The sequence below is a fragment of the Giraffa tippelskirchi genome, chromosome 2, assembly GCF_054371585.1.
Source record: "Giraffa tippelskirchi isolate mGirTip1 chromosome 2, T2T-mGirTip1v1.2.pri, whole genome shotgun sequence".
Lineage (NCBI taxonomy): Eukaryota > Metazoa > Chordata > Mammalia > Artiodactyla > Giraffidae > Giraffa > Giraffa tippelskirchi.
Window position 1 is genome coordinate 65,907,675 of NC_137276.1, and position 27,243 is coordinate 65,934,917.

Consider the following 27,243-nt stretch of genomic DNA (forward strand, 5'->3'; position numbering starts at 1 on the left):
AACACAAATGTGTTAGAGCCTTTGGGGGCCTAAAGGGACCAAGAAGAGCCTGCAGGGATGAGAAAAGGAAGTAGAGGCTGAGTACTGCTTTCACTCTGTTTCATAGCCCATGAAATTCAATTTTGCTCCATCTCCCTAAATAAAACAGTCTTTCACACTTTAGTGTGAATTAGCTTGCTACATTACTTTCTTCAAGGAGGGACGTCAGCCCTGGGCATCCAGAATGAGATGGTCATACATGATTGGGGATGTGAAGGAAAGAGAATAATGTCCAGAAAAACCCACCTTCTCTGAGAATCAGGTGCACAAAGGGCAGGTGCTCTTGGCTTACCCTGGCCCTCCCACCCTTACTCTGAGGGAGCAGGGACCCCAGCTTGCATCAGTTCTGTAATACCTGCCCCCACACTAAAGACATTGGCAGCCAGGCGCACTTCACATTTAGCCATTTTTAATGCTCAAAAGATCTGTACAAAAAAAAAAATCACGAATAAATCCTCACAACACCCCTGTGAGGTAGGTAGGCAAGTATTATTCTCCCATTTTACAGATGGGGAAACTGAGGCAGAGAGGTGAAGTGACTGGCTAGTAGTCCCAGCACAGCTGAAGTCAGGGTCAACCATGAGAACGCAAAGGATCCCTCCCAGTTCAGCCCTGATCTCTGACCCCTCATCTAGACCTTGTCTGCAGAGAAATTAACACTTTTTACTACATGCAAAAATAAAACCAAAAACAATAAATCTAAAAAGGTAGTGAAAAGACATACAGTAGATTTGCAAAAGAATTCAGCCAAATGGTCATAAATTTTCCAATACTAGGTAGACGTGAACAACTTTGGCCTCATCCGCCTTTTCAAAATACCACGACCAGTGATACATCATCTGTTTTTCTGCCCAAGTGCTGGTGTCCAACCAAGAGAGGCCTGCCTGGCCCCAGTGAGCCAGGCCAGAGTGACAGCGTCCACACCGTTCAGACCTTGCAATTTGGGGGGAGACCAGTCCCCGGAGGGAGAGCCGCAGGGTCAGCTCAACACCCGCCTGCCTCTCCTTGCAACCTTCCCACCATCCACACAGAGTTGGTCCCAGCAGCTGCCAACTCTGCAGGCCTTGGCCTCTTCTGCTCCCATCACAAGGCAGCGAGGATGGCCTGCAATCCAAGTGCCCCCTCGTGTCATCCCTGGCCCACTCACACACAGGGTCACCCAGGAGTCCCCACGGCTCCTGCCACAGCAGGTGGGGGTTCAGACCACTGTAGGGGGGCCAGGCAGAGCAGGGAGGAGGTGCTTCTCCAGACCTCCCCCCATGCTCCCAGGGAAATGGAGCAGGCCTCTCCCACAGGGCGGCATGCACCTTCTGGGAGCTCTTTCTTGCCCCCTCCAACTCCAAGAGGGATTCCCTTTTGTTTTCAGCTCCACGGAAACCTCTACAGTCCTGCCAGCCCAGGGGAGGGGAGAGGGCAAAGGCAGGAGGGGCAGAGGCCTCCACTGAACCCACAGGGAATGTGGCTGTCCTTCTTCATGTCTCGAGGTTGAGACATGAATGAGAGGCAAGAACACTAGGGAAAACTGCCTTTAAGGTAACAAATCTAGCCAGAGCGAAGTCCATCTCCCAGGGAGCCCAGGGCCACCAGAGCAATGCTCAGGCAGCAAAAGGGGAGAAGCCACGTGGGAGAGCTGCGAGAGAAGGAAACCAACACTGGCCGGTGCTGCTCTAGGCCAGGGGCCGTCAGAACTGCTCGGGACAGAGGGGAAGACGGAAGTGGCGAGAGGTTTGGCTTGGCAACTTGGGCAGTGAGCGCCTTGGAGAACTGATGCCACACCAGGCCTTCCTGCAGGCCCTCCCGGAGCAGCCATTCACAAGGCATCACTGTGCGCCAACTATCCTGTAACAATTCTTTCAAAAGGGGATCCCCACCCAACCTGGTCTCTGGGAAGCCGAAGAGTTGTTTCTCAGGGCCACTGCCACCGAAGAGCATCAGGTACCCCCAGACCACGTGGGGAGGGAGGTGGCCCTGCGGGAGCATCGGGTACCCCCAGACCACGTGGGGAGGGAGGTGGCCCTGCAGGAGGCGGTAATAGCAGGGGCAGGGGGAGTGCATCCCACAGGAAGCCCCCTTCCTACAGGAAGTCCCCTGCGGTGGACAGCTCGGGGCCACGGTTCTGCTCCTGCCACCGGCAGCGCAACCTCGAGAAGGGCTGGTCCTCCACGCTCTCGAGCTCGGGGAAGCCCAGCTGGTTGAGGATCTCGTAGACGCCGGCCTTTGCTGCCACCTGGGGAGGACAGGAGAGTTTGGGGCAGTGCTCGAGGGGAGGGAGGGTGTCATTTGGGTCCTGTGCCCTCCTCTGTCACACCCCTCACTGGGCTCTGCTGACACATGTGAGTCTGGGGCCCAGCGCTGCCTCCCACCAGCTCAGCGACCAAGTTTGCATCTTGATTCCTATTAACTACTCTGAGCTTCTGTTTCCTTGTGATGGCAGAGCACAGCGTGGAGGGCTACGCTGCACAGAAAGCGCTCGGCAGGCAGTAAGAGCAGGTAGGAAGTGGAGGGGGAGGCCAAGCATGCACCATGCTTTCAGCCCTGATGCTCCCATGGGGACACTCAGGAGCACAGGCCCAGCTGCTCGTGGTGTTACAGCTGGGGCTGCAGGGAGCGCTGGGGAAGCCAGCGAGGAAGAAGCAGCCAGCAAGAGCCCTTTGGCTATGAGTTCTGACTGTGGACCCAGCAGGCCCACCAAGGACCTCAGCTCAGGCAGGTTGACTGAGGCCTCCCTGGACACTCTCCACACAGCCCTAGGGCCCAGGCCCCGGCCCTAGACTCAAACCACTCAACAACCAGCCTTCTTCTCTTCCTACCATCCTGGGGATGGGGAGGATGCAGACTCCACTCCAAACTAACATCCCCAGGCAACCCTCACCCGCTGCCCCTCCGCTCATCCCCCGAGGCTAGAACTTCAACATCTCCTAAGACCCAACACCCTCCTTCAGCTGGGGAGGGGATCAAGCTCCCTCCCAGCCCCCGCCCCACCCCCCTATTTCAGCTCTCCAAGCAGAAGTGTCCTAGGTTCCTCACCACCGCCAAGAGGAAGCTGAGCCCTGGCCTGCTCAAGAGGCAGCCCCACTGTGACCTTGGTGTGACTCACCCGCACATCAGGACCACCCTGAAGGCCTGTCTTCGGCACAAACACTCAGCAGCCACCCCTCCTGGCACCAGCCCTGCAGGGGCCTCCCGGCCTCTGTCCCCTCGCAGCTCCGACCCCACCTGTACACGTCCCAAAGCCCCACACCCTTCCTACACCTGTCACTCCTGCCTTCCCATTCACCCTGCCCACGGGAGCTAATTCCAGCCTGGAGTCCAGATGTCAACCACCAGGACAGGCCAGTGAGGTCAGCAGGGGCCAGCGTCCCAGCGGAGGGGTAATTACAGGCCGCTCTGCCAAGCAGAAGGGAGACCTTTCTCCTACCCTAGAGGTGACAAGGAGGCAGCTCTGCCTCTAAAACTAACCAAGCCGGGAAGAGCCAAGCCGAAGGGAGGGAGGAGGTGCCCGAGACAAGTCTGTCCGAGGCCGGACATGGTGGGCTCTGGAGCCAACCAACTGCCCTAGCGCTGACTATGAACACGGCACTGAACCCCTCTGCACCCAGTCTCCCCCTCTGTAGAGCAGGAGCGTACAGTGGCCACGTGAGGCAGGCCTGCTGACACGAGCCGTGGCAGACGGCAGTGCACATATCTCACAGAATCCCCGCCACGGCCTCCTGAGGTGGTGCCCACTGTGCCAACAGTACTTCCGTGGTAACACTGAGGACAGCAGCTCAGAGGGGCTAAATGCCTTGTCCACGGTCATGGCTGGAAGGCGGCAGGGGAGAGGGAAGCCAGGGGGCACAGGTGAAGGATGAACACAGCAGTGGGTGTGAAGCACCCAGGTGACACTGCCTCGGGGACGCGGGGAGCAGGGGCCCAGCCCAGCCCCTACCCTGCAGTCTCCTCCTCCTCATCCCTCGCTCACGGCCCGCCGAGCGCAGACGCTGTGCTGGGAGCCAGAGCTGAACGAGACACAACCTCGGCCGCAGGGAGGAGAGACATGAGAGCCGTGCCCGCTCGCCAGGGAGCCGGTCTCCGGCTCCCCGCCCTCACCTCCCGCATCCAGGCGCTGAAGGGCCTCTGCCAGGAGCCGGCCTTCTCCAGATGCAGGTACGCGCTGAAGAGCACCAGGTAGACGTAGCGCTCCAGGTACTGCAGGCTCCGCAGCCTCAGCCTCCGGGCCTCCTGCTCTGACTTGGCCGCCTTCGCCTGGAGGACAGACGGCACGGGACGGGGGTCAGAGTGGGGGCTCATCCCCACCCGAGCACACCGCACACCCCACACACTCTACACGGGTGCACATGCCCCACACTCACACACACACCACACACGCTCTACACAGGTACACATGCCACATCCTCACACCACATACACCACACACACTCTACACAGGTGCACACGCCCCACACTCACACACACACCACACACGCTCTACACAGGTACACATGCCACATCCTCACACCACATACACCACACACACCCCACACGCTCTACACAGGTACACACGCCCCACACTCACACACACACCACATATGCTCTACACAGATACACATGCCCCATACTCACACCACATACACCACACACGCTCTACACAGGTGCACACGCCCCACACTCACACACACACCACACACACCACACACACCACACACGCTCTACACAGGTACACACGCCCCACACTCACACACCCCACACGCTCTACACAGGTACACACACCCCACACTCACACACACACACACCCCACACACGCTCTACACAGGTACACACGCCCCACACTCACACACACACCACACATGCTCTACACAGGTACACACACCCCACACTCACATACACACATACCACACACGCTCTACACAGGTACACACACCCCACACTCACACACACACCACACACGCTCTACACATATACACATGCCCCACACTTACACACACACCACACATGCTCTACACAGGTGCACACACCCCACACACGCTCTACACATGTACACACGCCCCACACTCACACACACACCCCACATGCTCTACACAGGTACACACGCCACATCCTCACACCACATACACCACACATGCTCTACACAGGTACACACGCCCCACACTCACACACACACCACACACACCACGCATGCTCTACACATGTACACATGCCCCACACTCACACACACACTCTACTACATGTACACACACCTCATCCTCACACACACCACACACAATCACACACACCACACACTCACACATACCCCACTCATACACCAGAGGTACTCACACTCCCCACACACACTCACATAGCCTCACAATCACACACACGACATATACACATACCACACACACTCTACACATGTCAGTTCAGTTCAGTTCAGTTGCTCAGTTGTGTCCGACTCTTTGTGACCTCATGAACCGCAGCACGCCAGGCCTCCCTGTCCATCACCAACTCCCTGAGTCCATCCAAACCCATGTCCATCGAGTCGGTGATGCCATCCAGCCATCTCATCTTCTGTCGTCCCCTTCTCCTCCTGCCCTCAATCTTTCCCAGCATCAGGGTCTTTTCCAATGAGTCAGTTCTTCGCATCAGGTGGCCAAAGTATTGGACTTTCAGATTCAACATCAGTCCTTCCAATGAACACCCAGGACTGATCTCCTTTAGGATGGACTGGTTGGATCTCCTTGCAGTCCAAGGGACTCTCAAGAGTCTTCTCCAACTCCTCAGTTCAAAAGCATCAATTCTTCGGCGCTCAGCTTTCTTTATAGTCCAACTCTCACATCCAAACATGACCAATGGAAAAACCATAGCCTTGACTAGATGGACCTTTGTTGGCAAAGTAATGTCTCCGCTTTTTAATATGCTGTCTAGGTTGGTCATAACTTTCCTTCCAAGGAGTAAGCGTCTCTTAATTTCATGGCTGCAATCACCATCTGCAGTGATTTTGGAGCCCAGAAAAATAAAGTCAGCCGCTGTTTCCACTGTTTCCCCATCTATTTGCCATGAAGTGATGGGATCGGATGCCATGATCTTAGTTTTCTGAATGTTGAGCTTTAAGCCAACTTTTTCACTCTCCTCTTTTACTTTCATCAAGAGGCTCTTTAGTTCTTCTTCACTTTCTGCCATAAGGGTGGTGTCATATGCATATCTGAGGTTATCGATATTTCTCCCAGCAATCTTGATTCCAGCTTGTGCTTCATCCAGCCCAGCGTTTCTCATGATGTACTCTGCATAGAAGTTAAATAAGCAGGGTGACAATATACAGCCTTGACGCACTCCTTTTCCTATTTGGAACCAGTCTGTTGTCCCATGTCCAGTTCTAACTGTTGCTTCCTGACCTGCATACAGGTTTCTCAACAGGCAGGTCAGGTGGTCTGGTATGCCCATCTCTTTCAGGATTTTCCACAGTTTATTGTGATCCACCCAGTCAAAGGCTTTGGCATAGTCAATAGAGCAGAAACAGATGTTTTTCTGGTACTCTCCTGCTTTTTCAATGATCCATCAGATGTTGGCAATTTGATCTTTGGTTCCTCTGCCTTTTCTAAAACCAGCTTGAACATCTGGAAGTTCACGGTTCAAGTATTGCTGAAGCGTGGCTTGGAGAATTTTAAGCATTACTTTACTAGCATGTGAGATGAGTGCAATTGTGCAGTAGTTTGAGCATTCTTTGGCATTGCCTTTCTTTGAGATTGGAATGAAAACTGACCTTTTCCAGTCCTGTGGCCACTGCTGAGTTTTCCAGATTTGCTGGCATATTGAGTGCAGCACTTTCACAGCATCATCTTTGAGGATCTGAAATAGCTCAACTGGAATTCCATCACCTCCACTAGCTTTGTTCATAGTGATGCTTCCTAAGGCCCACTTGACTTCACATTCCAGGATGTCTGGCTCTAGGTGAGTGATCACACCATCGTGATTGTCTGGGTTGTACAGAACTTTTTTGTACAATTCTGTGTATTCTTGCCACCTCTTCTTAATATCGTCTGCTTCTGTTAGGTCCCTACCATTTCTGTCCTTTATTGAGCCCATCTTTGCATGAAATGTTCCCTTGGTATCTCTAATTTTCTTGAAAAAGATCTCTAGTCTTTCCTATTCTATTGTTTTCCTCTATTTCTTTGCATTGATCACTGAGGAAGGCTTTCTTATCTTTCCTTGCTATTCTTTGGAACTCTGCATTCAAATGGGTAATATCTTTCCTTTTCTCCTTTGCTTTTCGCTTCCCGTCTTTTCACAGCTATTTGTAAGGCCTCCTCAGACAGCCATTTTGCTTTTTTGCATTTCTTTTTCTTGGGGATGGTCTTGATTCCTGTCTCCTGTACAATGTCATGAACCTCTATCTATAGTTCATCAGGCATTCTGTCTATCAGATCTAGTCCTTTAAATCTATTTCTCACTTCTACTGTATAGTCATAAGGGATTTGATTTAGGTCATACCTGAATGGTCTAGTGGTTTTCTCCACTTTCTTCAATTTCAGTCTGAATTTGGCAATAAGGAGTTCATGATCTGATCCACAGTCAGCTCCTGGTATACACATGTACACACATCCTAATCTCACACACACACCACACACTCACAGAGCCTCACAATCACACACACCCCACATACACACACCCCACACACACACTCACAGACTCTCACATCATATACACCATATACTCCACACACAGTCTACACATATACAAACACACCACTCACACACTCCACACACACAGACTCTCATAATCACACACATCACATATACAGTCATGCACACACCCCACTCACACACCACATTCTCATATACACACCACACACAGATCCTCACAATCACACATAGCACACATATACTCATACCTACACACACCCCTACACACCACATGCACCCAGTCACACATACCACAGACACTCACAGACTCTCACAATCATATATACACTCTATATATACACTATACACACTCTACAGATATACAAACATGCCATTCACATACTCCACACACAGACTCTCATAATCACACACCCCACACACTCAACACACACACACATCCCACACACACACTCTCACAATTGTACACACCACACACACACTCATACACATATATATATACACTCACAAATACCTCACTCACATACCACACACCCTCACTCACACACCACACACAACCAGAGTCTCACACACACTGCACACATACACACACACACAGTCTCTCTCTCACACACACACTGCACACACACACTCTCTCCAAGGCTGGGACCAGGTCATAGAAAGACCACAGAAACAGAATTAGCAAGAGGTGCAGTGCTTCAGGGAAGGAAGAGGCTGGGATGGGACACAGACCCTTTTAAACAGTGACCCCCAAGCACATTCTAGGAGAAGAGCATGAGGCCCCTGCTAAGGGGAAAAGAGACAGCCAAGGGATTAAAGATAGTTTCCCAGAGAGCGTGGATGCAACTGGACTGTGAGGGCTTCCATGGACTTGATGGACAGTAAGCACCAGAAGGGGAAGACAGAGGTGAGGGTAATGCGAGGCAGGTGGGCATCAAGAAGGGGCCAGCTTGGCTGGAAGGAGGGTGAGAAGGGATGGGTTGGCACCCACTGGGAGCCACCCTGGGCTGAGAAGGCCACCCTCTAATCAGCTACCCTGCATGCAGTTGCCTGGGCCCCACCCCAGACCAGACTAGCATCTCTGCAGGCTGGGCCTGGGCTTTGGATTGTGAAAAGTTCCCTGGGCGGTTCTACGGAGCCAAGGTTGAGCTCTGTGGCTTCAGCACTGGGGAGCCACTGAAGGTCTGAGAGTAGGGGTGACCTGTTAATGGAGGACTCACGGGAGACTGATGCTTAGGAGGAAGGAAGCTTACTTGGGGGCCTCTCCAGGTTCTCAGCATGGGGGTCGGCAGGCAGCCAGGGGCACAGGCCCAGGACATACAGGGCCAGCTCCCCTCCGTAGGGTGTCCACCCCAACCACCTGAGTGTGCCCCTTCAGCCCACCAGATGGATTGCCACCAAGGGGGAGCCCCTAGGACTGAACGCCACACCTCACCTCGCACCCTCCCTCTTCTCACCACCACGCCACCATTCCAGGATGCCCTGGCCACCATCCAGGGCCCACAGCAGCCCTCTCTGCTCCAGGAAGAGGGTGCAGTATAGCGGCTGTACCTTTAGACACCAGGAGCACCGCGGGGAGGGCACAGATGACTCCCAGCCCCCAGGAACCAGGAAGGGCAGTCTCCTAACAGCTGGGCCACAATTGGAAGCCTTCCCACACAGGCACACAATGTCAGTCTCATGCATCTCCTTCGGGAAGGCTCCCAGGTGGGCCCTTACCCCAGACGTGACACAACCCACAGCACCCTGAACAGTGAGCTGGAGCAGACCTGCTCACAGGGCCTGTGGCCCCTCCCACCTCTGCTTCGGGTGATTCAGACTTTGGGGCCTCGGTCCTCATTCTCCCAGGGTCGGGAGTGGATGGTCACTTGCACAGCTGGCCCCTCCCATTACCTTCCAGAAGCAGCTCTGGAGCCTTGGGAACCAAGCAGGGGTGGAAGGCAGACAGTGAATGGGGCCCCACTGGAGCGAGGGGACCACGGCCAATGCCTTGACTTCCTGGGAGACGGGACTGGGTTCCGGTCCCAGTTCTGCCATTTAAACTCTCAGTCCCACGTCACCAGGGGTCAGATAGCTCAGTAAAGCATGGTACGAGGAAACCCTATAAGCCCTGGGGAGCCACATGGGTCCAACCATTCATGGAACGGGGGTGGGGGGCCTGGCACAAAGGTGGGGCACACACAGGCCCTGCCCACAGAGATGCCTGTGGTCTGGGGGAGGCAGAGGACAACCGGCAAACACCCAGAGCAGCCGGATGGCAGAATCGAGGCAAGACGGGTGGCTGGAAGAGGAAGAGGCTCTGAGAGAAGGAGGATTTGAGGTGCATTAGGAAGAAGGGGGCAGGAAGGTGTCTTGAGAGGGGAGGAAAGGGTCAAAGAGTGAGGTGGGTTCAACTGAGGGAGGGGGGAGGGGTTTGTAGCAGCAGGGGACCTAGAGCCAGGGGAACCCCAGACCCTACAGAGGAGCCAGTGAAGGTTTTCAGTGGATGTGAGGGTGGGACTGGCCCCAGGGCTGCTGCCTTGGGAAGATGACTGGGAAGGGTGGGGGCAGGATGCTTGTTTTAGGAATCAGGCAACCAAGTGTTCAAAAAAAACCACACTAATTTGTTTAGAAATTAAGCAGTGAACCAAAAATTAAAAAAAAAAAAAAAAATTTACCTAAATACAAACTGTGGCCAACACAGCACAATTCTGCCTATCTCTAAGGATGCCCAAGAAGCACTGGGCATCCACCACCCTATCCCTTACCCTGCTCCCCAATCTCCATCCAAAGGCCAGGAGCCTAGTTCAACAGAGTTTCTTAGAAAGAAGGAAAGGAATTCACCCACTGTCCCACCAAGTGAGAGCCACTGCAAACTACTTTCTAGAGCTCAGAAGTAAAGTCCTGGGGTGTGAAGAGGCCCCAGCTCTGGGCTCAGCCCAGGGGCACAGCCATACCAGCCCTTAACCTCTTGGCACCCCCTGCAGCTGGGGGGACACAATCCTGCTGTGCCCTGAAACTCCAGCAAGGATTCTGAGGACCATCTGGGGTGGAGAAGTCAAGTGATTCCTTCCGAGTCCTATTGGCAAGGTAGGGTAGAATTATCTCTAAATTCAGACCACTGGGTCAAGGTGACGCCTGATACCCGCCAGAAGGTTCCTTAGGTGCAATCCTGCCAGACCGCAGTCTATGATTTGAGACAATAACCCACCTTCCTAGCAAAGCCCTGGTTTCCTCAAAATCACCCCATGTCGGCACCGTCTGGGGAGGAAGACAGGCCAGCCGCCTCCAGTAGATAAAAATAGTGGCTGTTTTTAAGTGGTTTGGCAGGCCAGGCTGTCATTAGCTGTGGCAGAGCAGACAAGGTTTCCTCGTCCATTGGGGACTGAGCACTAAAATAGACAGGGCCCAGGAAAGGTGGCCCAGGCGCTGGGTAGGTCAGGTTTCTCACGCCTCCGTTCTACCCAGCATCAGCACGGGCCCAGCGGCGCCTGCAGTGGCTCCCCTGAAGCTCTGCTGCTCACTGGAACACCTGGGAAAGCCCTACAGAGGCAGGGCTGGAAAGCCTCCCCAGGTGTGTACAGGGCTCCTGAGTGCAGGTAACAGGTTGAGCACGTTCATGCAGATCTGATGATGAGATTCTGATATGCCCTTCAGTGACCCCATGAGGGAAGAAGGACATCTCGTGTTGCAGATGGGGCTCAGCAAGGCCGCAGAGTTCTAAGCTGGGACATGAATTCCAAAACTTCAGCTTTCCTACCAGCACCCTAGCCCCCTTCACCACAGTCAAGTTCAACCACTCCCTGCCTCACTCTTGCAGCTGTACTTTTACCCTCTTTCTTCCTCCTGTCTGGAATGCTCTCCCTTCGCCTGGCCAGGTGATGTTCATCTTGTCCCTCCAGGCCCTGGACAAGCCCCTGTTCTCCCAAGGCTCTGAACCATCCAGTCCCACAACCTGCCCTTCTTGGCTCCGGTTCTCTGCACCAATTCATTAACTATTACAATACATTCCACCATGAGGGTTTCTCTTTTTTTCTTCTTAGGCCATGTCATACGACATGTGGGATCTTAGTTCTCAGACCAGGGGTCGATCGAACCCATGCCCTTCGTTGGGAGCTCAGAGTCTTAACCACTGGGCCCCCAGCGAAGTCCCATCATGAGGGTTTCTGACTGCTTCTCCAAGGCATGACTCGTCTCCTCAAGACAACAATAAGCCAGGGCAGACATCAGATTATAACCAGGTTTCCAACTCTGCCTCCCCACCACAGCCCCAAGTGTCTGACCAGGACTCAAGTGTGCAGAGGGTGCCTGACTAGTCAACAGACACTCACTTCCTAGGTCATGTCACCCTTTCAGTGTCACCTAGGACAGCGAGTGCAGGCAGGACCCTGGGGACTCCCATACACACTCCTGCATCAGGACTCAGACGTGCAACCACTGCTCATGAGCTCCACATGGATCCAGTTCAGACTCCACAAATTCCACACACACCCCAAACAGACCTTGGAAGCCCTCCCCAAACCTGACCCGCCCATAACTTGCCTTCTTAAAGGAAACTACATCCTTCCTGCTGCTCAGGCCCAAATTTGACATTCCTCCTCGACCTCTCCCTTTCTCAGCCCAGGTTTTGTTCAGTTCAGTCGCCAAGTCATCTCCAACTCTTCAAGACCCCATGGACTACAGCACACGAGGCTTCCTGGTTCCTCACCATTTCCCAGAGTTTGCCCAAGTTCAAGTCCATTGAGTCAGTGATGCCATCCAACCACCTCATACTCTGTCGCCCTCTTCTCCTTCTGCCCTCAATCTTTTCCAGCATCGGGGTCTTTTCCAATGAGTCGGCAGGTCTCAGCCCCACACCCAACCAATCAGAGAATCCCACTGACTCTACATCAACACACCCCCAGAAGTTGCCCACCTCTCATGCTCCAGTAAAGCCACCACATCTCAGGGACAGCTCCTGCTGGCCTCCCTGCCACTGCCCTCACTCCCGTCCCTGCCATCTCTTCTCCCCACAGCACCAGAGTGAGCCTGCAAGAACATGGAGTCATTACTGGAGCCCCCTGCTGCCCTCTCCCTGCCTGCTCCCCAACAAGCCCTCCTTTGGTAACCACTGCTCTCCAGTTGAAGCAGGGTCCAGGTTGGTCAGGTGACTAACAGCCCTCAAAGATGGTCAGTTTCCAGACCTCCCTGGTGGGCCAGTGGTTAAGATTCCAAGCTTCCAATGCAGGGGGCATGGGTTCAACCCCTGGTCAGGGAACTAATATCCCACATGTCGAAATACGTGGCCAAAATATTAAAAAAAAAAAAAAAGGCAGTTCCTAAGGAGCAGGGTTCCTGAGTTCAGACCCCACCCTTCTTCTCAAAATTCAATGCTACCCTCTCCTTGGGGGCTCCACATGAGTCCCTACAGACTCCATCCTCAGGCCTGTGGGGAAGAGGGGCCTCAAGCCCAAGGAAGCTTTCCACACCTAATCCCCAAGAGGGATTAGGCCGTCAGCCCAGACGTGGGTAACTGGCTTTCCGAAGATGTCATATTCTGATCAGCACTTTCAAAGCATTGAAGGAGCTAAACTTGGCACCATGGGCTTCTCTGTGTGCTGTTCATTCAACAAACACTGTCACCCGTAGGCTAAGCTCTGGGATTCAGGGCCGACCAGATACGGTGCCACCCTCAGGAGCCCACTGTCCCTGCACACAACCCAGGGAGTCTGCCTGGTGTCCCAGCTACCCTACAGCCCACTCCCACATCACCCGTACCCTGGCTGGTGCTCACCACCACCCCTCAAAGCAGGCCGGGCAGCAGTAGTTGAACCCAAGTGACAGATGGAAAAACAGAGATCCAGGCAGGTCAAAGTGATGGGCCCAAGGCTGCACCGTAAGTTACCAGCAGAGCCTGGGCTAACACCCAGGTTACCAACCCCAACTAGGGCTCTTTCAGTCACTGGAGAAGAGCGCCCTCTCCTGGAGACCAACAATGTGGACAAAGAATCAAAAGGTACCGATATGGTGGGGGCCAGTTTCCTATTTAATCACACAGTGACTATTCCCTCTTCCCCCTTCCATCCACTCACAGGCAGACATTCATGGAATCCTGCTCGAGACAGGCAGGGTCTGAGTCAGGGTTTCAGAGATGAGCCCTTATGCATGGAACAGAGACGATCAGCAGAAAGAGTCAACTCCAGTGACCACCACAAACTTGACAACAACAGCTGTAAGCACACAGGCTGGGTATCAGGAGAGGGGGGAATATGCTGGGGTTGAGATGTGAACCCCTTCTAAACAACTGAAAACCCCAAGTCTGTTGGTGCATGCTTGAAAACCATGCCTGGCACAATATCAGTGCTCATTGGATGGACGCTGTTGAAACCAGGAAAGTACGCGGAGGGTGGAAGCAGTTCCAGCTCAGCCATATGATGGGAAACAAGGAAAAGCAAAGGAGGTCTCAGACCGAGAACATGAGTCTACTGACACTCATTCACACATTCACACTTACACACAGACCTACAAACACACACCCCATCTGAAAGCCGCTCACCAATCCACTGGCTCTATTTTGGGCCAATGTTAAAGAGCCTTGGGAAGGATTCTTCTGTCACGTTTTACATGACAGCTCACAGCACTCCAGGACTGCTCTAACTGCACGACCTGAGACACTTTACCTACTGGAGTGAGGTCTCCAAGGAACAACTTTGGCCAAGCCAGAGTCTTGGAGAGACTGAGAGAGACCCCATGTGGGGGTCAAGGCCAGAGCTGTCTCTCTCTACATTTATCTTAAGAAATAATCTTAGTCCTTGGGGTGCTGAGCTGGACCTCTCTGACCTCTTAGCAATCCAGGGTGGTGCATCCAGGAAGGGCTGGTGGCTTCCTTGCCAACCCTTTTATTCAAGAGAACCGTTTCCTGGGTTGTGTCAGTGAAGGAAAGGAATGTGGGCCGAGGAGCTGGGAGACAGGTTCTGATCCTGCCTGCAGCTGGTCACAAAACTTCATTAGGCCTCCGTGTCTTCCTCAGGACAATGGGTCTAATAAAACCCACCCTCACCTCCTCACCAGTTGTTCTGTGGACCCAAGGAAAGAGAGGGAAGTTCTCAGAAAACTCAAAAAGAACAGCTCAAAGTTAAAGCATCACAGTCTATAAAATAAACCTCAATTTAAGACCAAGGGATGTTTCACATCTCCCTCTGTGGCTACCTTCACCTCAGATTTTCCTCAACCTCTTTCTGAAGGGACAGAAGAGAGATACACCATGCTGCTTTAAACACAGAACTGATACAGAATTAACATCACTAGCCAAGGCTAAGGAAAAGTACCCCTGGCATTAATGATTCTAACAGGACTTCCTGCAGGAGCCCTGACCTTGGTTTCTGTCACAAATATTTTCCCTTTTCAGGCCCAGCAGGAAACAACTCATTCACCAGATGGTGTCACCACTGTGGGCTGGTGGCCATCTTGGATTCTCCTCAGTCAGGGGCCCAGCCTTCTCACCTCTACCCCAACTTCATGGAGTGGCTTAGTTCAAAGGATTTTCTCTCTCATTTTTCCGTTTAAGGTATTTTTTTTGTAAACACCCTGAGCATTCTGGCCCTTTCACATACGTGGGGTGATCGGGCCCTGACCCAATCTCACTGACGCTCTGGAATGGAGGAGGCATCATGAGCTGCAGCCCGGAGGCTCGGCAGCCTGAAGCAGGCCTCAGTGGAGAGAGATGCCCGGGCTGCTGTAGCAGGGAAGGTCTGTCTCTATGGAAAATGTATGTGCAGGTTTGGCCCCGTGCCCGTCTACAGTCATGACCTGAGTCTGAGATGGGTTCTTGTCTTCTGGCCTCCTTCCCCTACTCAGGCTGGGAATACAAGGGCCAGGGCCATGGTTTCCAGGTCGTACTATTCTCCCAGTGGGGCTGGAGGTGGGCAAGGGAGGGGAAATGGTGCCTTCTCCTCCTTGGGCAGCAGTGGGGCACAGTGGACAGGGCCTGACCTGAGAGTCAGGGGCTGGGGTCTCGCCCTCCTCCCGCCATCATCTACCAGCTGTGTGTTCTTGGGTAAGCCCAGTGCCTCCCCTCCTCAAATGGAGGTCATGTTACAGGCTGCCTTGGTCAGGCACAGGCACACAGTGAAGACTGAGCCAGACCACGGATGTGAAAATGTACCGTCAGCTTGGCAAGGATACATCCCAGTTGGCCAAGGACACAAGGGACCTGGGTCCTCCCACATCCAGCAACTCCCAGCCTCCCATCCATCTCCCCTCTCTCAGACCACCCCCACCTAGTCAGCCCCAGACTCTCAACACAGACTCCAGTGCCATCCAAGTCTGCAGGAACATTAGGGCTCACCAAGTCCCTCCCTTCAGCTTCAGAGAAGCATCTCCCAAAGCTCCCCAGCGGATGGCAAATCTAGGGAAAAGCAAGCACTGGCCCTGCCTTCCTGTCCTCACAGCATGTGGGGGGAGTCCCTTTCTGGAAGCACTGCAATCAATTAATGCAGAGGGAATGAGAGTGCCAAGATATCACCGTTTCGCAAACCCTCAATAAAATAAGGAATCCAGAAGACGAGCGCCAGAGGCTGCCAGCTCACAAGAGAGACCCGCGGCAGCACACAGCATCACCCACGACTGTGCCGGCCAAACACCAAGCCAAACCTGATCGAGCCAGTGCTCTAGGTTTACAAAGAAAGCACAGGGACTGCAACACAGGCTCAACCAAACCCTGTGGTGCAATCAACAAGATCTAGACTATGGGACGCCCGGGAAGATAACCGGTTACCTCATCACATTCACTTCAGGGGAGGAAAGGCGGGGAAATGTTCTATATTCATTGAGACTTAAGGTCTCATCAGATAAATGCCACCTGTGGATCTTTTGGGTCCTGCTACAACTGCAGAAAGACCTTGGGAGACCAGTAAGAAAATCTAACATCGACTAGGTATTGCAGGATAAGAAATCACTATTGTTTTAGGTGTGATAATGGCATTATGATGGTCTTTTTTAAAAGATCCTTTCTCTAATGTATATGCTGAAATATTTCAGAGAAAGTAATATTCAGTCTAGGACTTGCTTCAAAATAATCCAGAAAGGGTGGTGGGCGGCACTGGCAGGGCTTCAGATGAGATAAGACTGGTCTTGATTCCTGAAGCTGGGAACACAAGGGTTCAAGGAATTATTCTCCCTACTTTGAAATTTTTCAAAATAATTGCAAAAAATAAGTTCCTACTTTTCAATTCAGTCAATAATCCTTCTTCTAAGAATCTGCCTACAGAAACAAGCCATGTGGGTGAAAGAGCAGCACACGCTGGGAGATCCACAGCACCATCATCTGCTCAGAGAACAACAGGAAGCGATCTCATGAGCCACATCCACAGGAAGAGCAGGGGATGCTGGGACATGTCCACTCCACCACGGTATCATGCCGACATTACATATGGGGATATAAAGGCTATTCAACAGACAGGCTAAAAAGTCCACGAGCCCCAACTATTTATTAATGAGCCTCTCCTCATTCTACTATAAGATAATCTCAGTGAAGCTTCACTCACTATTCCATCCCCAGACACAGGACAGGCACTCAGTAAGCAATGTGCTAACTGAGGACATGTTTCAATCCAAGAACATCATCCAGGTGAACACACAGGACAGCCTGGGCACATATCATGATCCTCCTGTTAGAGGAAATATGTGCACAGGCACAAAGACTAGAAAGAGAAGGCAAACTGAAACCATTCCTGGGAGACTGGGTAATGGTCTGATATTGTTCCCATAACCACAAAAAAAGCAACAAACAATCCTCATCACTGTTGTGTGACCTCACTGTGCAGACAAGAGACACACACACTCTGAGCCCTCCCTCCTGACCCTCAACAGAGCAGCGACCTCCACATCCTCCCGCTTGTCTCCACCGAGGGCCCTGAAATGGTTTTACTGCTGGCAGAAGTGCCCTCACCAAGTTCCACGAGTTGTTTTCTTACTTGCTTGTGATTAGGGTGTAAGCTGACTGTTGGACCTGGCAAGGAAGGGAAATGCACCGTTTGGGGGTTCTGGGGTGCAGGGCAGGAAGCCAAGGAGCCATGTGCTGCAGAGGGTTTCAGAATCCCAAGGCGGTGGGCTCCTGGGAGGAAACCTTGAGGTGAGCAGAGTGTGGACTGGACCTGGAATGTTCCCAGGCAAGTGGAGAGCTGATGTAGGTGGTACACCCTTTGCCAGGCAGAGGTTCTGGAGCTCTAACTGGGCAAACAAGTGTATACACGCAGCATTCTAGCCTGCTCTGAGCAGACAACCGCAGTCTCCATGGCAGAGCACCTCGGGGTTTCCGGATTGAAACCGGAGGGCAGGGGTCTAAATACACAGCCACGTACCAGGAGTGAGACACAGCTGCCAGAAAGGGGAGAGGGAGCAGCTGCCTTCTGGAGCCTCAGCAAGCCCCCCCAAAGCCCACCAGGCAACAAGGACCAAGACCTGGGGTCAAGGGCATCAGGGGAGGGGCTCAGGGTTGGGAGTGAGGGTCTTTGCCTCTCACCTCTGCTCTGCTTATGATAATTCATGTGGGACCCTGGGCATCCCACTCTGCTATTCATCTGTAAACAGGGGGATCAGATGCTCTCTAAGTCCCCTTGGCACTAAAATTTGAGAGTCTGTTCAGGAGGTTTAAAACTAGGAAGAACATCACAGGATATGCTGCCCCACAAAGATCCTTGGGGCTCCCTTTCTGGAGCATTTACTTTGTACCAGCCAAGCCCTGTGCTTCCAGTCCCCTTGCCATTCCCACACACGCCCTACCAGGAAGCAGCAACAGTCCAGTATGGCAGGTGAGGGACACAGGTGGCTAGAGAAGATGAAGGTGGCCCTGTCAGAATCCAGCTCCCTCCAGCTCCCACATCCTCATTCCTTTCACCAGTCCACCCAGGACAATCTAACTTGCTTCCTTCCCATCCACACAGGGATTGACGATCATAATTAAGTCCATTCCAGGGTGCATGCACGCACGCGCGCACACACACACACACACACACACACACACGCAGGAGGCCAGATGCTCCTTCAAGTCTGGAAGCCACTGGGACAGCTGAGGTCACCCTGCTCCCAGGCAGGACAGGGACTCTGGGTCCAGTCAGGCCAGGGCAGTTTCAGGGTGATCCTGGAGGAGGCATGCTGCCTTTCCAAGTAAACAGCGGCCTCATTGCCAAAAGCTGCAAGTCCCAAATCTAGGTTCATGACCAGTTTCCCAAGTCCACAGGCATTTAGACATACAAATCTCTTCAAGGCCTGTCCTCTATTCTGAGAACACTCACTCTACTTTTCTGGTATTAAAATAACCTTTCTTTTATAAAACACCAACCATGTTAGATAGTACTTGGGTTTTTTCATTTTTGCTCCTTTCCTTCCTTTCTTCCTTTAAAATGAACACATTTAACAATAGCACATACCGGCAACCCTTGAAAGGTCCTTCCCTTTGTTTAAACTGATGTGTGAAATAAGGAATAAGGTCTTCAGGTCCTGTCTTTGTTCTATAACAGCACTTCTGGGAGTCTATGATTAGATGGCCTCTGAGATTAGCGTCCTTATAAGAAAGGAGACCAGAGAGCCTCCTGCCTTCCCCCATCTCTGTACATACACACAAACACACACACGCACGCACGCACGCAGGCCATGTGAGGACACAGTGAGAAGGCAGCTGTATGGAAACCAGGATGAGAGCCCTCACTAGAAACTCAATCAGCCAGAATCTTGGTCTTGAACTTGCCAGCCGCCAGAACCGTGAGACAGGAAATTTCTTTTGGTTACGCCATGCAGTCTGTGGGATTCTGGTATGCCAGCCCAAGCTGACTAACGCACTTGGGATACCCTCTCTCCCTCTCTAGGCTTCTGTATCCCCATCTGTAAAAGTAAGAGGGTAACATTGTATGGGTAGCTTCCCTCGTGGCTCAGATGGTAAAGAATCTGCCTGCAATGCGGGAAATGTGGGTTCCGTCACTGGGTCAGGAAGATCCCCTGGAGAAAGAAATGGCAACCCACTCCAGTTTTCTTGTCTGGAGAATTCCACAGACTGAGGAGACGGGTAGGCTACAGTCCATGGAGTCGCAAAGAGTCGGACATGACTAAGCAACTAACACACACACACACAACATTGTATGAGGCCAGGGTCACCCTGATGCCAAACCACACAAACACATCATAGAAAAAGAAAACTACAGATCAGTAGCTTTTATGAATTTGATGCAAAAATCCTCAACAAACCAAATGCAGCGATACAGAAAGAAGATCATACACCATGACCAAGAAGGATTTATACCACAGATGCAAGCTTGGTTTAACAATCAAAAATCAATTCCAATAATACACTCCACCAACAGAATAAAGGCAAAAGCCAAAGAATCATCTCAATGGAAAGAGAAAAGGCATTTGATAAAATTTAACACCTCTTCATTAAAAAATACACTCAATAAACTAAGAATGCAGAGGAACTTCTTCAGTCTGACAAAGGACATCTGTGAAAAACCCATAGCTGACATCATACTTAATAGTGAAAGACAGAAAACTTTCCTCTTAAGATCAGGAAGAAGACAAAGATGTCTGTTCTTGCCACTTCTAGTCAACACTGTACACGAAGACCTTGCCAGGGAAAATTAAATAAAAGGCATGTAGATTGGAAAGACAAAAGTATATATCTCTGTTTGCTGATGACATGATCTTGTATACATAAAATTCAAAGAAATTCACTAATAAAAAGCATTAAAACTAATAAATGAGTTCTACAAGATTGCAAAATAGAAGATCCATATATAAATACCAGTTATATTTCTATACAGTAGCAATGAACAAACTAAAAAATGAAATTAAGAAACCAATTCCATTTATAATAGCATAAAAATAACAACACACCTAGGAATAAAATTAGCAAAATAAGTACAAAACTTACACTCTGGAAGCTATAAGACATCATATAAGAAATTAAAGAACACCTAAGTAAATGGAAAATACCTCATTTTCATGGGTTAGAAGAGTGACTATTGTTAAGATGGCAATACTCCCCAAACTGATTCCCTGCCTCTTCCCAGCTGACTCTGTCAGCAAGAGCACCCCACCTCCCCTTCCTCTTGGATCTGCTTGACCCCCACTCAGGAACGTTAGGGAAACCCATCACTCCACACTCTGCCAGAGCACCCAGTCAATGCCTCCTAGAGGGGCAGAGAGACACACCGTCTCCCATATAGGAGGCAAGGACTTCAGGTCCCATTTCACCCACAAAAGTCCTCAGTGACCAGGTAAGAAGCCACCTAATCATCTGGACCACAGCTATCATGGGTGGCTAGACTCAAAAAGGACAATTTCCAGGGAATTTCCTGGTAGTCCAGTGGTTAGGACTTCATGTTTTTACTGCAGAATGTGTGGGTTCAGTCCCTGATCGGGGACCAAGAATCCACAAGCCATGCAGTACGGCCAAATAAATAAATAATTTTTTTTAATTTAAAAAAAAGGCCATCCTCCAATAGTGAGGATGCAGTAAACTGGAACCTTCACATACTGCAAATGGGAATATAAAATGGCGCAGCCACTTTGGAAAACAGTCTGGCAGTTTCCCCAAAAGATTAAACCTAAAGTTATAATATGACTCAGCAATTCCACTCCTACAAAAGACGTCCCCACAAATACATGTCATAGCAGCTTTATATTCATAATAGCCAGAAAGCAGAAACGGTCAATGTCCATCAACTAATAAAGAGATAGACAAAATGGGATCTATCCATACAACAAGAAGAGGGTTTAGTCATAAAAAGGAGTGAAATACTGATACATGCTACAGTTTGAATAAACCTCAGAAATACTATACTCAGTGAAAGAAGCCAGTCACAAAGGACTAAATATTGTATAACCCCAAGTATATGAAATGTCCAGAATAGGCAAATCCCCAGAGATAGAAAGCAGACTGATGGTTGCTTAGGGCTGGGGGAATGGAGGGGATGGGGGAATGATAACTAATGGGTATGGGAAGTTTCTTTTTAGGGCGATGAAAATACTCTAAACTTGATTGTGGTGATGATGATTATACAACCCTGTGAATACACTAAACACCATTGACTTGCGCACTTTAAATAAGTGATCTGTGTGGTGTATGAGTTACACCTCAAAAAAAACTGTTATGAAAAGGAGAGAGCAAGGAAACTACAGCCAATATTTTATAATAACCTGTAATGGAAAATAATCTGAAAAATAATATATATGTACATGTATAACTGAATCACCTTGCTATGCACCTGAAACATTTTAAGTTAAATATACTTCAATAAAATATATATATTAAAAAAAAAGCAAAGGAGAGAGCAAGAGGGCAAGACATGACATGTTAGACCCTCTGTGTGGCCCCCGCCCAGGAGTAGCAGCAGCATCTAGAAGCTTGCTAGACACCCGGACCTACAGAAGCAAAAGGTCAAGCTGGGCCCAGCAACGTGCATCTAACATCCTCCAGGTACTCCGGAACCTCCTAAAGTTGGGGGCCCTGGCTTAGAGTATGTAGTGCTCAACCTTAACTGCTCTTTGCAATTACCTAAGTTATTTTAGGAAAAGATCCATGCCCTGGCCATCCCCATCCCTAGTAGACCAACTGAGTCAGACTCTCTGGGGATTGAGCTCAGGCATGGCCTGTTTTAAAGCTCCCAGGTGAATCTGTTGTACAGCCAGGGTGAGAAGAATTGAATTGGAGGGTGTCTCAGGCCCCTCAGCTCTTCAGCTCTTTTTAGAGTTTAGCCCACGCGCAGCTCACTAGGGCCACCTGGTGGCCACATTGGGGAATGACTCTGTACCCTGCTTCTGTCCCAGACCCTTATCCCCCAGTCACCAACACCAGGGATGGGGTTCAGGGGTTCCCCTCTTCCCACAGCAGAGGTTGGCACCATCCTGGCCTTTGGAATAGGGGTAAGTGGCCAGATATTATGGGGAGGGAACGAGAGTCCTCTGCTGGTTCTGTTTCCATTAAAACACCCCAAACTCCAAAGGCAGCCAGAGCATCTACTGCACTTAGTTCCAGCCACACTGCCCTTCCCTCCCACTGCCAACAGAGCAGACCCAGCTTACCCATCCAATTTCATCTCTGACAATTTCCAACACAACTGTGTTTGTGGGCACCGAAGCACCTTCACCATCTCTGAACTCTCTCTGCACTTTTCCAGCTCCTGGCCTTTGACCATGCAGTACCTCCCATCTGAAGCAACCTCCCCTGCTCTCATTACATCAGCACGGTTCAAGGCCTGCTCTGTGGGACCTCTCCTCTCTCTCCAAGGCTCATGCCCACCTCCTTCCCGATGACCCCTGCTGCACCCACTGTGTGCCCCACAGTGCACATCCATGACTGCAGAGCTCAGAGGAGGGGAGGGTCTATCAGCTTTGGTGGGGTGGGGGGACCCCTGGATTGCCTGAAGGCAGCCAAGAGCTCCAGGGCCAGAAGGAAGAGGCTGTGAAGAGGGGTACTTTGACTGAGTGTGGTCAGCGTCGGGAGGGGACCTACGGTACTTTGAAGCAGAGCTAGGCATTCCTTTCCTACTACTCAGGCCTCTAGCTACAGAGAGAAGTAGAAGCTTGGTTCTCTGCTCTTTCAACGTCTCCTGAGCAGGAGGAGCTCGGGCTCTCGGTTCACTGCTGCCACCTGGTGGCAGTACAAGAGACCGCCATGAGGAAGACCCACAGGGAGCTGCCGGCCGTGGGGAAAACTAGGCCATCTTTCAGAGCTCAGCAAAGTCTGAAACTCCTTAACCACTTTCCCCACCCCAAATTTGGTATCCCTTCCAACTGACCGCTGACCCTGGGCATAACCTGACCCCAGATGGCCTGCCTCCACCCAAACACCCTTTCCCCCAACCGTGGTCTGACCTGTGACCCTGAGCAAAGGTTGGCCTGGATCAGCCATTCACAACGCATGCCCAGTGCAGGCTAAGCACAGGGCTGGCTCAGAGCCACCCCTTCTTGGGGACTGCTGGCCCACCGCAAGTCGGTACCCAGGGGGGTGGCTCACTCACTTGGGGCACAGTCTTCTCAAAGCTTCTGCTTCCTTCACAACTGTCCCCTCCCACGCCAGCACCCTCCTCTGCCCAGCAGACAATCAAGTTCACTGGGTCAGAGAGGAACAGAATTAGACACGTCAGTATGCTCCACAGAGAGACCAGAGGCCCCCGAGTCTGACGGCCAGGGTAGCCCCCGTGGGTTATGTAACTGCACCAGCCGGGCCACGTGCGACAGAGTGCCTGGGACCACGGCTGACTGGAGGGCTTGTTTTTTCTAGATCAGCTAAAACTCTGAATTTTTATATGAAATCTGGACTTTTATAGAAAACTTCTGATGTGTATAACTGAATGCTCAGTCCCTCAGGCAGCATCAGCTGTGAAAACACTGGATGGCTTTCCTGCCGGATATTAAACAGCCACTCCCCAGGACCCATCCACCCACCTGCCTCCTGCCCAGGACCCCCAGGGCCTCCCGTGGCCCAGAAACTGGAGGGTGAATGCCTGGCACCACAGGGATCGCGGACAGAGTGTTCCTTCTGACCAGTCACATCCTTGGCGCGTTCCAGGGCCACAGCAGCTGCCAAATCCTCTGAACCTCATCCCTGCACACACCCCACCAAGCACTGCAGAACCCAGCCAGGGCAAGTCAGGGCTGGGCGTGCTTTTATGTCAGGGATTACCTTGACTTCCAGGAGGTGGAGAAGGGACTGAGAGCCCATGAGGGTTCTGTGGGACGCCCTAGCCATCTCACACCCAGGTCAGCCCCCTCCTGGGCTGTGCACGCGGGGACGGCACGTGGGCCGGGGCTCACCTGGCGGTAGGTGCAAATGATGATCTCCCGCAGATGGTAGTGCATAGGCGTCATGGTCTCACTGACTGTGTCCAGAGCTGCATCCACCTCCCTCTTCACCCGGTGCCCGTCAGGCAGCAGCTGCACCACCTTCATCACCACCTGGGGCCAGAGGCAAAGGATGAGCCGAAAGAAAACCGGGGGGGGGGGGCCTCCAGCGCTAGCAACAGGCTCGCCCACACTAAGGGCCACGCTGGCCCTAACAGCCCCTTAGTTCTCGGACAGGGACGGGACATAAGGGCATTTCTGGATATCTCAGAGGCCAGGGCTCCCGAGGGGCTTATTTTTTCAAGCAGTAGGAACCTTGCTTCAAATGGAGCCTTATCTAGGACTCTAATACATAAAACGGATAGTTGTCATGTAACTGGAGCTGGCGGGGTGAGCAGTGGGTGTATGATAAGCCTCACGTGGGCTCCGCTGGCTCTCCTTCCACCCTGCAGGCACTTCGGGGACACCCGGCTCTGGGAACCCCAGTGTGGACAGCGTTCCCTTTACCTGAGGACACTGAGGCCAGTTAAGGTCACTCTGCAGTGCACGGCTCCTCCCAGCTACCCTCCCAGTCACTTGCTGTGGATTTGGCTCTGACTCAGTCTACCCTGCACCCCCACACCCTGTGCCAGCAGCGATCCACGCCTCCAGCACCCCCAACCCACTGCAGCAGCCCCGCCTCCTCCCCCTCACTGGTAGCCAGAGAGGCCTTACAAAATTATAAATGTGAGCGCTTCCTATTTGGGTAACTTCAATCTCTTCCTGGCTCCTTTACACTCAACATAAAACCCGAAAGTTTCCCCATGTCTACAAGGTCACCCAGTGTCTGACCCCACCTGCTTCCCAGCCTCACTCAGAACTCCGCCTACTCCTCCTAGGGGTCCAATGCCTTCCTGGAGCCCTCTCAGTCTACCCATCCCAAAAGCCCACATAGTCCTTTCAGAGCCCCGAAGTCGACCGCCACCTACTCATCACATGCACCCACGTGCTTAACTTGTTCACATCCACTCCCCACCAGATGAGAAGCTCCCTGACCCCCAAGAGCAATAGATTTTCTCTCTAAGAGGCATTCCGTGGGATGATGCTAAATGAACAAAAGACCAAAACCCTGACTAAGTCAGCTCTTCAGCTCTTCTCTCAATCTGACCCATTTCCACAGCTGCGTCCTAGCAGGATCACGGTGGTGGTTGGGGTGGGGAGGTAGGTCTCCCTCACCCTTGTGTTTCTCAGAGGAACTGGCCCTGAGCTAGCACACCGGCAAGGGTGGAGCTACAGCCCAGTGGGAGGAGAGGACTCATCACCTGGGAGGACCCTGGGCTAATCCACGCCTGGATTCCGAGCTCTGGCTGGGACACCTCACTGGAGAGGAGTATGGACCACAGGCAGGCCCCCAGCGTGACCCAGGGGCAGCTCCCCAGCAGAAGGCTGCAGCTTTTTCAAATGCAAGGCATCAAACTCAGCCTCTCCTCCCCTTCCTCTCCTTGGCTGTCACCAGCTCCAGCAGGAAACCCAAGGTCATCCTGTTGTCTTCCCTCTCTGCCCCACCACTAATGGTCCCCAAGACTGACCAATGGGGACTGGGCTCCTGTTCACTGGGCAGGCCCATCCTCACTTAGGCTCCAGCTTTCCCTCTCCATGCATGCCTTCCTCCACATACTGGCACTCCAGCATAAGACTCTGATCCTGACCTCCCCTACTTCCTGGCTGGCCTCAAGGTTAAGATCAAACACACAGTACGGCCCTCCAAGGTCCTCACAATCAGTGACCCCCACCTCAAACCCTTCCATTCTGGCCAACTGCAGCCTCCCACAGCTCCTGCCCTTTCCAGACTCCCTCCTCTGCACACTTGATCCTCTCTGCATACTACCTTTCCTCCCCACAGCCCCAGGCAGACTCATTTGTCCTTCTAAAAATGCACTCAAATGTCACCTTCTCCATGAAGCCCTCCTGGACTCCCCCAAGCTATACCCTCAGCCCTCAGCACTAATGTCTATTTCAGCCCTCTTCATACTCTATTAAATGCTCCCCACTGGACTGTGGGCTTGACAGACCTGAATTAATCACAGAGGAAGCTGGTCTAGACATGAGGATGCTAGAGATGGGTGAGGATGTGGTATAGAGTATCCTTGGGTCACAGGATGTAACTTTAGAACACAGATTCAGAGGCTGACTTCCTGGCTGTGCTCTGGTCCCACCCCATCTCTGATGTGGTTCTAGGGTGATGAGCTTGGCTGCCTGCATCAACTGGGAGGAGTCAGGGCACCTAACCCTTGAATAGACATTTCTCTGAAGAAGATAAACAAACGGCCTTAAAACAAATGAAACAATGTTCGACATCACTAGTCATTGGAGAAATACAAATCAACACTACAGTGAAGTATCACTTCACACCTACTGGGAAGGCTATTAAAAAAAAACACACAGAAAACAACAAGTGTTGGAAAGAATGTGGAGGAACTGGAACCCTTGTACTTTGCTGGTGGGACTGTATATGGTGCAGTTGCTATGGAAAATAATATGGCAGTTCCTCAAAACTTGAGCAGTGAGTTACCAATTGATTCAGCAATTCCTCTTCTGGAATTGAAAGCAGAGACTCAAACAGATATGTGTACACCCACGCTCACAGCAGTGTTACTCACAATAACCAAAAGGAGAGGACAACCTAGGTCTCCACAGACAGATAAAATGGATAAATGAAACATGGTCAGTACTTATAATGGAACGTTATGCAGCCTTTTAAAAAAAGGAAATCGTGACACATGCTACAATATGAATGAACTTTGAAGATATTATGTCGAGTGAAGTAAGCGAGTCACAA

General features: G+C 51.8%; 1 protein-coding gene across 15 annotated transcripts in view; it reads right to left on the bottom strand.

Annotated features, from left to right (window-relative positions):
* Positions 1-431: 431 nt before the first annotated feature.
* PALD1 (phosphatase domain containing paladin 1) overlaps positions 432-27,243 on the bottom strand; it is an 85,647-nt gene continuing 58,835 nt past the window's right edge. For 13 of the 15 annotated variants that reach the window (XM_081573873.1, XM_081573870.1, XM_081573872.1 and 10 more), the window contains 3 exons: positions 24,399-24,539; positions 4,129-4,284; positions 432-2,266 (listed from right to left, as the gene is read on the bottom strand). In XM_081573873.1, coding sequence (XP_081429999.1) covers positions 2,114-2,266; positions 4,129-4,284; positions 24,399-24,539 — 450 coding nt within the window. In that variant the 3' untranslated portion in view covers positions 432-2,113. Of the gene's footprint in view, positions 2,267-4,128; positions 4,285-14,456; positions 14,666-24,398; positions 24,540-27,243 lie in introns of those variants that run through there. The other 2 variants (XM_081573875.1, XM_081573874.1) reach the window with 1 other exon arrangement.